At 39.2% G+C, this 14413-nt stretch overlaps 1 protein-coding gene across 1 annotated transcript in view; it reads right to left on the bottom strand.

Moving 5' to 3' along the window:
* Positions 1-8338: 8338 nt before the first annotated feature.
* The window catches only part of LOC123876219 (leucine-rich repeat-containing protein 24-like), a 49274-nt gene continuing 43199 nt past the window's right edge, over positions 8339-14413 (bottom strand). Inside the window, exon 2 of the mRNA XM_045922403.1 lies at positions 8339-10678. Within this exon, the coding sequence (XP_045778359.1) occupies positions 8886-10643 (1758 nt within the window). The 5' untranslated portion in view covers positions 10644-10678 and the 3' untranslated portion in view covers positions 8339-8885. The remainder of the gene's footprint in view (positions 10679-14413) is intronic.

Raw genomic sequence — 14413 nt, 5'->3', positions numbered from 1 at the left:
AAGGTTGCCTGGAAGAGATCGCTATTTTAGCGATAAGGCCGCCTCTTGTACATAAATCTTTATTGTTATTATTTATATATTACTGTCTTGTTGGTGTACAATAAAGAATATTTTACTTTACTTTACTTTTACCTTTGTGGTACGATAAGAAGTCACCTTTAATGATTAATTATTATGTTCGGCTACATTAAGCTTTACGTCAATGCCCAACAACGCCATAATTATCGCGATAATCAACGCGTTAAACTGAATGGCCACACCTGAACGGTTAACGTCTAATGCCAATTGAATTGGGGTTAAAATCGTCTAACGCCAAACGGCATTGTTAATGCCGTTGTACGTTGATCGTGGCTTCATCTACGTTTCACGGGAAACTCCGTTGAACATTGCGATGTTTTTTGTGTTTTCCTTTTATATATTTGGAAGCTAGCTTATTGCCGCGACTTCATCGGTTGGACTAAACAAATTTCGAACCCCTATTTTACTTTCTTCATCATCATCATCATTTATTCATTCTTAGTTCTTAAACTATTTCAATGCACAAATAGTTATCCTAAATATTATTTTACAATATTTTGCTATGTACTAAGTATTTGTTAGTAGATGTGCCTTATAAACAGTAGGTATACAATGTTAGAAAGTTAGTAAGAACATACGAATAGGTTTGACAACCCCTGTGCTAGTAAACACTGTATTACAGTGGGTTGACTTCTCCCGTTCCTAAGAACTTAATTTAAATGTGTTAATATGGTGCGCTGATGGTCGGACATGCAAAACCGTACCAATACAACAGCGTTATAATCAAACATAGTGTACCAATAAAAATAAAAATTCTTAGGGGTTGAATTTTCAAAAATCCTTTCTTAGCGGGTTCTACGTCATAATAGCTATCTGCATGCCATATTTCAGCCAAATCCATCCAGTAGTTTGAGCTGTGCGTTGATAGGCCAGTCAGTCAAATTTTCCTTTTATAGATTTAATATAAAATTATCACGGAGTGAGAGGGTGTTATCTGGTTATCGTGGGCATATTTTCACCTTATTATTGCTTCTAATGATTATTAAGATTGAAGCATGATCTAACCACTAGTAAACCTGGATAATAACCAAGCGGATACGTCAGGATAGTAACCTTTAGATTAACCGAGCTTTCGTGGGCGTACTAACGATATTCTTGGACTATCAAGTGATATTGAACTACCTTCGACTACAACCATGATAACTCTCACTTACTGCATGTCACAACTACCAGCGTAACTAGGTAAACCTAACCTAACCTACCTAGACCGGCTCCTCCACCCCTACACCGGTCCCAAACCGACCATCTAACCTAATCACCACAATATCAACTCGTCTAACCAACAGTACCACTTTAGGTAACCACGATTCTACAGTACGACAGACTATGCCTACTGAGAAGTGTCCTCGGCAACAACCGGACGAATAATGCCCCGCTACGCACAGCGTGTCTGATTTTATAGTCCAACGACAAAAGTGGGGAGATGACGTAATGCTGAGTGAGCAAAGTGTTGACAGCTAAAAGTCGGTACCGCCGACATACCAAAACTTACAATAACAACAACAACTAGTCATGTCTAAATCAACTCTGAGGGTATTTTAGTACTTGATGAACAAAGTAATGTTTAACTTTTGATTTGAATAGTTTGATTATTAGTAACTATTAACGCCTTCGCGCCGACACGGCCATACTGACAGGCGGTGCGCGCTCTGCACCTGCCTAACGATTGATGTTGATTCTGAAACTAAAATACATTCTCTTCTGAGTTTGGTATCTGTCAGCATCAAATGATGCTTAGTTATATTTGTAGTAAACCAGCACATCTTCAATGTTTCTGGTTTTTGAGCTTATTTAGTAACAAGTAAAATCTCGTTAGTATTTGTGTGTGTGTGTGCGTGTGCGTGTGTGTGTGTGTGTGTGTGCGTGCGTGTGTGAGTACGTGTGTGTGTGTGTTTCGTGGATAACTCGTGGATAGAACTCGTGGATTTCTCGTAGATAAACTCGTGGATTTCTCGTAGATAAACTCGTGGATTTCTCGTGGATTGTGTCGTAGATAAACTCGTGGATTTCTCGTAGATAAACTCGTGGATTTCTCGTGGATTGTCTCGTAGATAAACTCGTGGATTTCTTGCAGATAAACTCGTGGGTTGTCTCGTAGATAAACTCGTGGATAGAACTTGTGTCTGTGTGTGCGTGTGTGTGTGTGTGTGTGTGTGTGTGTGCGTCTGTGTGTGTGTGGCTCGTGTAAAAGAGTCTCGTAGATAAACTCGTGGATTTCTCGTGGATTGTCTCGTAGATAAACTCGTGGATTTCTCGTAGATAAACTCGTGGATTTCTCGTGGATTGTCTCGTAGATAAACTCGTGGATTTCTCGCAGATAAACTCGTGGATTGTCTCGTAGATAAACTCGTGGATAGAACTTGTGTGTGTGTCTGTGTGTGCGTGTGTGTGTGTGTGTGTCTGTGTGTGTGTGGCTCGTGTAAAAGAGTCTCGTAGATAAACTCGTGGATTTCTCGTGGATTGTCTCGTAGATAAACTCGTGGATTTCTCGTAGATAAACTCGTGGATTTCTCGTAGATAAACTCGTGGATTGTCTCGTAGATAAACTCGTGGATAGAACTTGTGTGTGTGTGTGTGTGTGTGTGCGTGTGTGTGTGTGTGTGTGTGTGTGTGTGTCTGTGTGTGTGTGGCTCGTGTAAAAGAGAAAACTTGCTATAATCAAAGGCTCGGCTTTTCCTGATTAACTTTTAGTAAAAGAGTTCATTACGTAACAAAGTACAACGCTAGTGCTAAACAACAAGTTCATTGTTGACATCGTACTGCTACAGCTACAATACGAAATTTTCTTTAATTCTATATAGCATGGTTGGATAAGAAATCAACTCTATCTCATTAGTGAAGACCATCCCAATAGTGAATAGTATCACGTGTCTTAGTCAGTAAAAGTGTCGTTACTATCACCTATATCGAGCAATAGTAACTCATACCACCTAAACCAAGTGACGAATGACGATAAACTAGTCGTTACTGTCACCTAAATCGAGCAATAGTAAGTAATGCTACCTAAATCGAGGTACGATAAACTTGTCGTTACTATCACCTAAATCGGGTGACGATAACTATACGCAAGGTTTTGGATAATTGGGTTTTAGAATATGGTAACTCGGCGTTTTTATTCCGTCTCATTTTCCATGGTTGCTTCTTGAGTGAGTTGTTCCAGCGACTCTTCTCGAGAAGTGGATGATCCGGGATCCGTGTATACGTCTTCTGGCGCCGACACGGTTTCTTGACTACCAGGTTTACTTCATTTCGAGGTTCGATGACAAGGTGGTTTTGCGGCGGCATATCTGATGATCGACCTGGTGGATCAGCGGTCGATCCCACTTCTGATGACGGAGTGAGAGGGTGTTATCTGGTTATCGTGGGCATATTTTCACCTTATTATTGCTTCTAATGATTATTAAGATTGAAGCATGATCTAACCACTAGTAAACCTGGATAATAACCAAGCGGATACGTCAGGATAGTAACCTTTAGATTAACCGAGCTTTCGTGGGCGTACTAACGATATTCTTGGACTATCAAGTGATATTGAACTACCTTCGACTACAACCATGATAACTCTCACTTACTGCATGTCACAACTACCAGCGTAACTAGGTAAACCTAACCTAACCTACCTAGACCGGCTCCTCCACCCCTACACCGGTCCCAAACCGACCATCTAACCTAATCACCACAATATCAACTCGTCTAACCAACAGTACCACTTTAGGTAACCACGATTCTACAGTACGACAGACTATGCCTACTGAGAAGTGTCCTCGGCAACAACCGGACGAATAATGCCCCGCTACGCACAGCGTGTCTGATTTTATAGTCCAACGACGAAAGTGGGGAGATGACGTAATGCTGAGTGAGCAAAGTGTTGACAGCTAAAAGTCGGTACCGCCGACATACCAAAACTTACAATAACAACAACAACTAGTCATGTCTAAATCAACTCTGAGGGTATTTTAGTACTTGATGAACAAAGTAATGTTTAACTTTTGATTTGAATAGTTTGATTATTAGTAACTATTAACGCCTTCGCGCCGACATACTATCAATCCAAAAAAAATACAATATTATATTCCTAACTTATTCATACGCAACCCATAACAAGAGCAGCATTATACAGCATCTAAATTCGTTTACACGTCCAACAAAAGGTAATCTAAGCTATATAGCGAGGGCTTAAAGTCGAAAATACCTTGGCGTTGTGAAGTCCGAGTAAAATTATGTTACGGTTCTACCCTTTTGAGATGTACAGTCAGCATCAGAAATAAATTATTACTAGCTACGGAGCGGCGTAATTGGGATACGGTATGTGAAATGAGTGTGCTTCTGACTCGAGCCAGAAATGTAATAACTTAATTACTGCAAAGTTTGCTCTTACAAGTGTTTTAAAATTTAAAAAAAAAACTCAGTACAGGTCTCCTCTCAGAACGAGAACGGTTTAGGTCACAGACCGCCGCGCTAGGCAAATGCGGATGGCATGAAAAAAAATTTCCAAAGTAAGATAACTATACCAACTGGAGTATATGAAAGGGCTTTACCAGGATCCTTAGGCAGATTTTTATTTATTTGAATGCATAATAGTTTTTGATTTATCGTGCAAAATGTCAAACAAAATACCCAAGTACGGAACCCTCGGTGCGCGAGTCTGACTCGCACTTGGCCGGTTTTTTACATGATGTCTAAGGTGTGATGGATTGAAATGACGATAATCTATATCGTCCCATGATATTGTGAGACAGTAGATATATTTTATGCTGACTGTACACAAAGTGGGTGAAGTGGTGTTGCCAGAACGAAACTTGTCAGTAGCTACACTACTTTAAATAATGAGTCACCTTTGCAGCGTGTGGGCTTGGGGCAGAGCACTAATCTAGATACTGTTTGTTACACATAACTAAAAATTTAAAAAACCCCCGACACAAAAACCTCTATAAGAAAACTTGAAAAGAGCTGATAACTTTCAAACGGCTCAACCAAATTTCTTGGACTATGGCTAAGAACACTCTCGATCAAGCCACTTTTGAAACAAAAAAAAACTAAATTAAAATCGGTCCATTCGTTTAGGAGCTACGATGCCATAGACACAGATACACACGTCAAACTTATAACACCCCTCTTTTTGGGTCGGGGGTTAATAAAACATAGGTGTACCGGCTACCGACATAGCTCAACGGCTTGTGAACCTGAAGTGGGATGAACTCGTAAAAAACTTTTGTGAACTCGAAAGGAATAAAGAAACCCATATAGGATCCCTTCGTTGTCTGTCTGTCATGTCTGTCAAGAAAACTTATAGGGTACTTTCAGTTGATCTAGAATTATGAAAGGCAAGTAGGTAGGCCATAGGCATAGCACAAGAAAAGAAAAAACCCGAAAACGTATATTTGTCCTTGCATCACAAAAAAAAAATGTGTTCATGAACAAATAATAATCAATTTCAATTATAAGTAAGATAACCTTACCAAGGGGGTATCATATGAAAGGGCTTTACCTGTACGTCCTAAAACAGATTTCTATTATTTTTTCGATTATTCCGAGTACGGAACCCTCGGTGCGCGCGTCTGACTCGCACTTGGCCGGTTTCAGGGATCCGTTTGCGTGCCCGGGATCGAACCCCGTAGTCTTAACCACCAGGCTTTTACCACTTATAGTGAGCTAGCCAATGCGTCCCTTATTATACTCGTAAAACCTAACTTCTTAAAATTCTATGAATACCTCGGGATCTTATCGTACTTACTAGAGAAATTATCTCATAAATTATTATCATCTGAAAACGACAAAAGAAAATGAATTATTACCGAAAGAGGTTCCGGTGTTCACCCTGGAAGCGGGTTAGGCCTAGGGTTGTCAATAGTACGAAACAACTTTTATTATTACAGGGTGAATCACAACTTACAAAATTTATTTTAGACCAAAAAAAATTATGAAAAATATTTACGTAAGTATGTATAATTTCTTATTTCTTTTATGGTCTTAGTGAATGAATTGATAAAGATATATTATTTCATCATTCTTATCAAAATATTACTATTAAAAATTAAGCTATATTTAAGTTTCATTTTCTGACAACCCTAGTCAAGCAAATAATAATTAATAGAGGAAATTCGTAAATCTCGTCGAAATGGGCAAAGATATCAGTAAACACCTCAAGTATAGAGCGGCTAAAAAGAACACTAACCAATGAGAACACACATATTAAATTAGGCGTACTGCACACTTCCATAGAGTAGAGCCGAGGCATAGCGATTTTAGCGGCGACTCAGTTGAGTCTTCTTGTTTTCATAATGACAATAATTTTCGCGACAGGTTGACAAGGCAATCGGGGTGGGGATACCTCACACAGTGGAGCTGTGCGGGGCATCTCCCCTCCATGACTCACCAGAAACCATCAGATTACTATGTGGACCTGTCGCGAACTATATTTATTGTAATTTGTACAATTTTTTATGCATAACATTTGTAACCGTTGTGCACAAAGCTGAGCTACTTAAGTTTCCTATCAATAAAAGGCTCTTCACTATTCCGCAGGTCTGCGTTAAGCCTTAGTATCATTCACTTAATTAGACACCGGTGACTGCTTTGCGTTGCGTTTCCACTGCTCTGCGTAGTGCACTGAACTCACCAATTTAATGCTTCTTTTTAAGATTTACTATTGACATATTTGAGAAAATTTGCCAATTGGCCTTTGTTTTTATAAAACTAGCCGACGACACTGGGGTGAAATTTCTGAAAATCCTTTCCTTGTGGAAGCCTCTTACGTTTACGTAGACTACGTTATAGAAAGAAAAAAAGAACTTTTTATATTCAATCATCTGTAATCTGTTAATATTTAAGAAAGTTGTGATTTGCCAAAAATTATAGTCTTTTTCGACAAAATAACATTGTTGCTAATTAACTTATCAACAAATCATAGAGTAGAATACAAAATATTTTTATTCAAATAAAATTTTACACGTACTTTTGAATCGTCAAATGCATTTATTTCTGGATCAGAATGACTTTCCTATCGAGAAGAATCAATACAAGATTGATTTTATGAATTCTCTCACTTTGTCCTATCTGTCACTAACAAACAAAGTTTAAAAATCATTGAAAGTGGGTCAAAGATTATGTAAATGCTCAAACGAATTGTTTTGGCAGGCGCCCACAACAAATGCACTTACTTACATTAAGTTGAAATAGCGCCGCGTTCTGCGTGCTGAAGTGCCCGTTTACCCTTCAATTGGTTATGTAACATTTATAATGCAGCAGAGCTCGGCCAATTACATACAATGGGGTATGGGCTTAATGAAACTGCCATACCCCTGCCAAGTTAGCCCGCTTCCATCTTAGACTGCAACATCACTTACCACCAGGTGAGATCGCAGTCAAGGGCTTACTTGTAGTAGAATAAAATAAAAATAGAATACAGCGTGTTTAAAATATGACATGACAAATGAGGTATGTACGAGGTAAGTAGGTATGGGAAAGTTTCTGACAATCCCGGTGGAACTCTTTGATTATACGGGACGAAAAGTAGCCAACTCGGTACCAAAATTTTACCAAAAATCAGTTAAACAGATGGGCCGTGAAAAGCTATCAGGCAGACAGACACGCTTTCGCATTTTTAATATTAGTATAGATTTATGTGCAATAGAATTTTAGTACTAATAACCAGCTCTTTTGTAGGCCTATGTGTACCAAAAAATTATATTGTGCTTTTTTTAAAACTAAGTTATTATAATATTATAAAGTAGGTATTTGTTTTTCTTTCCTTGCCTACGTACCTACCACCTTTTTTTTCGTGAGGAAAATCCGTCATAGATACCACCAGCCACGGGGGCTAACAACTTCAAGTTATCTACTTACTTCAAATCTTTACAGAATTAAAGCTTCATGAATCTTTTGCTGAGAGACGACAATCTTTTATTATTAAACCCCGACCCTAAAAGAGGGGTGTTATGAGTTTGACGTGTGTATCTATCTGTGTATCTGTCTGTGGCATCGTAGCTCCCTAAGCTAATGAACCGATTTTAATTTAGTTTAATTGTTTGAAAGGTGGCTTGATCGAGAGTGTTCTTAGCTGTAGTCCAAGATAATCGGTTCAGCTGTTTGAAAGTTATCAGCTCTTTTCTAATTACTGTAACCTTCACTTGTCGGGGGTGTTATAAATTTTTAAGTTACACTTGTAATCTATTCATTTGTCACAGATTCTTCTTTCCCGGGACTAGCATCTTAGACTGCATCCACACTCGCCGGTAAGGATGGAATAAAACAACAAACATCGTATTAATGTGATCGGTTTATTTTTACATTATTTTGCTTTCAAATGAAACTTTCGAAGCTATAGTTTGGCCTATGTGAAGGATATAGCTTTATACAGTCGAAGTCGTACTCACGAGTCGTATAGAGAGACGAAAATAAGACAAAGAGGTCAGTCTTATATTTGGGAAGTTTGTAAACACGATTAAACAATATTTACAAAAGTTGGGAAGACACTTACGCGAAGTCACAAAAAGGATAACTAGTAAACAAACAGGTAGACACTAAATGCTTTCAAGAGTAATAAACATTCCATACGAGTAAACGATGCACATAAAATGTTATTTATCATACAATTCTTCAATATTGATAACAATCTTACGTATTTAAATCTCACAGGATGTCTCACATCATTCACGCACACTATTTACAAAACTCTCATTTAAATTAATCACTTTAAAATTATCGTATTACAAATACAATAAAATTGGGAAATAGTCTAATTGACTTCAAAAGTTTTAGGTACCAGGTCACCTCAGGCTCGAAGCGTCCAGTACCAACGGCCGAGGCTAAAGCGAAACGAACTCTGGTGGAGGTGGCGGTAACGATAATACCGGGGTCTCTGAAGATTCAACGTTTTCCGTACTCGCTCCTGGTAACGACCAAGTCGAGCTTCCTGTGGCTGTAACTCTAGGGCCCATATTGTCATACGCTGGGGCATTACAGCATGTTCTACTTCGGCGAGGCAAGGTTGCTCCTCCGCTTAATAAATCAGGATACTTCCCAGGGTCGACTCTACCAGCTACTTGGACAGATATAAAAATATTACCATACGGAACTGGTACAGCGAATTCTGCCGGTGGCGGTGGAAACGCTCCGGGCGTACCTTCTATCGTTATATGAACAGGATCAAAACCGCATCCCCTAGGCTGGTCTTCTGATATAGATCGTTCAGTTAGTTCGAAGTTACACGGGGATGCCATATCGGCGATGGAGCGATCACAACTTACAACTACAGAAGCATCTATCAAACGTTTCTCTTGGTCAGTGAAACTTCTACTCGGAGGTACAGTCCGTCTTCTTAAGTTCCAGCAAGCTACGGCAGCTAGAAATCCAAGAGTCGCTAATGCCCCTAAAGCTCCAAAGACTACTCCTAACAGCTGTGGTATTCCAGGAGCTGTACGCGCTGTAGCTGTCTGAGATCTTGGTAGAACGAGACTTATAACAGCTCTTGCTTCTCCTGCTAAACTTTTAGCTACACAAGTCCATTCACCAGCTGCACTCGATGTGACATTTAACAAGGTAATATTCACCCATCTAACACTACCCGGTACTCTGTCATCTGAATAATCGTCCTCTATAGTCGTATCCGTTTCTTCCATGTCACAATCGATCGTACTATTTCGTATTTCTACTCCATCTAATAGCCATGTAACAGTAGGATTTGGTACTCCATGGACCCAACAACCAAACGTAGCAGCTAATCCAACTTCTGCTCTCACAACCAATGTACTCGATTTCACTTCAGGCGGACACGCCATCGTCTCACTGGGCACACTACGCCATGTGCTTCCTGATAGAAATGAAGGTTCAACACAATTTAATTCCTCAGTTCCCAGTTTGCTTTCTAAAAACCAATCTTTGAACTCACGCAAACGACAGTCACATCTCCAAGGATTGCCAGATAATGACAACGTTTTTAAAGCGGGCAAAGAAAATGTGATCAATCTTAGGAATGTCAGTTGATTTCTTCGTAAGTCTATAGTCTCTAGAGATTTTAGGTTTCGCAAGGCGTTCGTGTGTATTGTCTTTAACCTGCAGCCGTCTAGTAGAAGTATCCTTAGATGGGGAAGCGGCGGGAACTGGTCTGCTAGCAACGTCGTTAAAGGGTTGTTGCTTAGCATGACTAGGCGTAATCTCTCGTTGCCTCTGAATATGTCCCTCGGAAGAAGAGCTAGGTCGTTGTCAGCTAAATCCACTTCGATTAAAATTCTTAATTCTAGGAAAGCGTCTGGGTGGATAGATCTAAGTTTTGTGGCTCTCAGATTGAGCCGTTGTAAATTTAGTAGGCCGATGTTGGAGAAAACTTCTTGCGGGAGGTTTCTGAGGGGGTTGTCGTGGAGGTCGAGGACCTGTATGTCTGGCGAGAGAGCTGGCGGGCGGCGGAGGTCGCTGGACGCGCACGTGGCGGTCTTCTTCCCTGAGGACCACTTGCAGCGACAGGTGGCGATGTGGGCGCAGTCGAGCCAGTCGCTGGCCGTCCTCGCGGTGCACGTGGTGAAGACAATTATCCAATACCACCTGGCCCACGACACGCGCATACTCATCTCATTTCGGCTTTGTGTTTACATCGGCGGTAAGCCTGGAACAACAGAAAGAACATGTTAATCATCACTACCCATATTATGTCCTTCAATCACTCCACAACGGAGCAACGGATTGACCTGATGTTTTACATGGATGTAGTTGAAGACCTGGAGAGTGACATTTCATCCCAGAAAATCAAAGAGTTCCAGCCGGATTTTTTAGGATCTAAATCTAGATATTTTCCTTCACCGTTAAAGCGAGTGATTTTATTGCTTAAAACACACTTGACTTCGAAAAATTAGAGGCGCGTGCGTACCCGGGAACATTACCTTAGACCTATATCCCGGGGCCATCACGGCTCTTATAAATACGCATACTGTACTAAAATATATAAATAAATAATGGTTTATTGATATGGTGGAATGTGGGTACAAGTAGTTCTTACATTAATTCAGTCACCTTACACATTTAACCAGGTCCTGGTGTGCAAATTGATTAGTGAATCTTATAATATTAAAATTATTCTGGTTCACCACATGACGAAATTAAAAGTTTAAACATTACTCAATAGTTTATAACGTCTATTTGTGTTTTCTATTATATTTAATTTAAATTCATTTAAAATTGCTCTACCACTTTCTTGGCCGAATATAAAACGAGTTTACTTTGCTATGATTCTGAACAAATTAATTAATGCTCTTTGTTACCTAATTAAGTTTTTGAATTAAGCAAACTTATAGAGCCTTTGAGAGAACCAAGTTTTATCTCAAATTCAGATAATATAATAATTATTTAATTACTAGACCCCGTGACTTCGTCGGCATGGATTTAGGTTTTTAAAGATCTCGAGGGAACTGTTTATTTTCCGGGATAAAAAGTTGCCTATGTCAATTACAGAGACGCAAGCTACCTCGGCACCCATACAAATCGGTTGAGCGGATGGGTGTTTGGGAATCCCGTGGGAACTCTTTGATTTTCCGTGATGAATAGCCTATGTCCGTCCCCGGGATATAAGCTAATCCTGTACCAAATTTCGTCAGAATCGGTTAAACTGTTGGGCCGTGAAAAGGTAGCAGACCTTGACAGACAGACACACTTTCGCATTTATAATATTAGTATGGATTATATAGTATGGATGTAATTTATTTGATTGATTGTATAAGTATTGGATAGTAAGTGTATGAAAAAAACGCAATCATTATTTGGCGATCCGACAATCAAATCCAATTCCCTATTTTGAGGAACGCGCTGCCTCAGGCCCCATGGCGGAGGTTTTCTGTCAAGATTACAGGATTAATGGCGGAGAGGAGGTATTTGTCTTGTCCACTTGGTTCCGGGCTGAAATCGTGTATTGTTCGATTCCTGAGATATTACCACATTTTATCAGAATGATCTTATATTTGAGTACAATACTTAATGTTTTCTTGCCTTTGAATAATGTTTTACTCAATTTGTTTGTTGAAAAGATTATTATTTATTCATAGTTACCCTACTTTTACGGTAGGTACCTATTTACTTCCAAAGCCTATCTTGAACCTCCCTGTCACAGTGGTAAGCGCTGTGGTCTTATTAGTGGGAGGTCCCAGGTTCGATTCCCGGCAGGAGCTCAGAATTTTATAGTTTCCAAATTTCTGGTCTGGTCTAGTGGGAGGCTTTGGCCGTGGCTGGTTACCACCCAGTAAAGTCGTGCTGTCCAACGATTTAGCGTTCCGTTACGATGCCGTGTAGAAACCAAAGGGGTCTGGGTTGGATGAAAACTGCTATACTTCCATCTTAGACTGTTTCGTCACTTACCACAAGGTGAGATTGCAGTCAAGAGCTAACCTAGATACCATACCCCATACCATAACCATAGAGCTAATAAAAAAAATCGAAACAGCTTTATCTCATAAAAAATGGAGTACCTTTCAATAAAGTACTTACATCTTACCTACATAAATTTTTACTGAAAAAATAATGTTTTAAATCCTTTAAATCTTGATATTATGTGTTAAAAAATTATAACAACCGATAATAACTATTACGTTTACTGAACACCGACTTTGTGAATGTAAAGCGAAATTTCGAACCTTTTATTTGTATACTGGTAAGGAATACCTTGAGGAATTCAGTTTCCTACCTTCCTTCCTACGTGATATGTCAAGGTCGTAGTTCTAATGAAACATATAAATCTCTACGCGAACGAAATTCCGCTTGCGATGAGACAATATTGACTCTACGGTCACAAATACCCCTAAAAACGTTTCATCTAACATTAGGAAGATTTAATTTAACAATACTCATACATTTAGGTACTAGTAACCCGCCCCGGCTTCGCACGGGTAGCTTATTACAATTTTTGTAAGGATCTGTAATTTTTTTGAAAATAAAATATTGCCCATGTACTCAGGAATAATGTAGCTTTCTACTGTTGAAAGAATTTTCAAAATCGGTTCAGTAGTTTCAAAGAGAGAGTAGGTACAGAATATCGTCTATCGTAGACGACCGATAAAATAGTCGCTCCGAAAAAATCGGCGTTCAATAGGATATCGGTTTCATGTAGACCTAAATCCTAGAACCTAAGTTAGCCATTCATCATCATCATCATCTCAATCTATCGCCGGTCAATTGCTGAGCATGAGTTTCCTCTTAGAAAGAAGGGCTTAGGCCGTAGTTCACCAAGCAGGCCAATTGCGGATTGGCAAGCTTGACTGTGTCTGTCTGTTTGTTTCTTACCCTTTAATACGTTAACAGACGAAACAGAAAAACTACTAAGATATTGAAGACAGAAAGAGATAACTTTTTACCTCAATATTTTAGTTCCACGAGAGAATAGATTTGAAAAACATATAAATTCACGAGATATGTATTCCTATGAGTTATTTTCCGAATTTTCCAGAACAAACGACAAATAAATTCCAAACTCACTGCAGTCAGGTGAAAGCGGTGCGAATTTGCAGTAACTTGTAAGTTTTAGAGTTTAGAGCGACGCGGCACGGAGAGAATGGTTGGAAAAACAATCTTTGGATCTCCTCTTTTCTTCTTTTTAAGATTGGATTGCTTTGTTCTACGCCTTGGTTTTACTGATTTGTTTTAAAATCTGTAGGTTATTTTATATTTATAGACTAGTGCTTGGCTGCAATCAGACCTTCTGGCAAGTGATGATGCAGCCTAGCGTCGGTGTTTTATTAAAAGATTTTTAGGGTTCCGTACTCGACGGGTGCTAACGTGACCTCATTGTAAAGCTTCCGCTGTCCGTCCGTCCGTCCGTCCGTGTGTATTTACGCTGTGTTTGTAGTTTTACGCTAGTACCAATCTAAACATTTATCCTAATTTCCAATCACTTCCATTTCCTTCGGAGTTGCTTAATAAACGTACATTGTATAGTTAAAATCCTTCTTAATGTAAAAGGAATGTCTATCAAAGTGTAGTTTTTACAAATAAAAAGTTAAGAAGCTTAAAGAATCGTTTCCGCTCCCACGAATTTAGCGCTTCACTCTGCCGCTTCGGTTTTCTTTGTGAAAATTTCCTACAAAATACAGAGAAAAATACAAAAAGATTTACCTTTTTAACCCCCGACCCAAAAAAAGGGGTGTTATAAATTTGACGTGTGTATCTGTGTATCTCTCTGTGGTATCGCAGCTCCTAAACTGATGAATCGATTTTAATTTTTTTTTGTTTGAAAAGTGGCTTGATCGAGAGTGTTCTTAGCTATAATCCAAGAAAATCGGTTCAGCCGTTTGAAAGTTATCAGCTCTTTTCTAATTACTGTAACCTTCACTTGGGGGTGTTATAAATTTTTAATTTACAC

This window comes from Maniola jurtina, chromosome 21 (genome assembly GCF_905333055.1).
Source record: "Maniola jurtina chromosome 21, ilManJurt1.1, whole genome shotgun sequence".
NCBI lineage: Eukaryota > Metazoa > Arthropoda > Insecta > Lepidoptera > Nymphalidae > Maniola > Maniola jurtina.
This window is presented reverse-complemented; position numbering and strand designations above follow the sequence as displayed.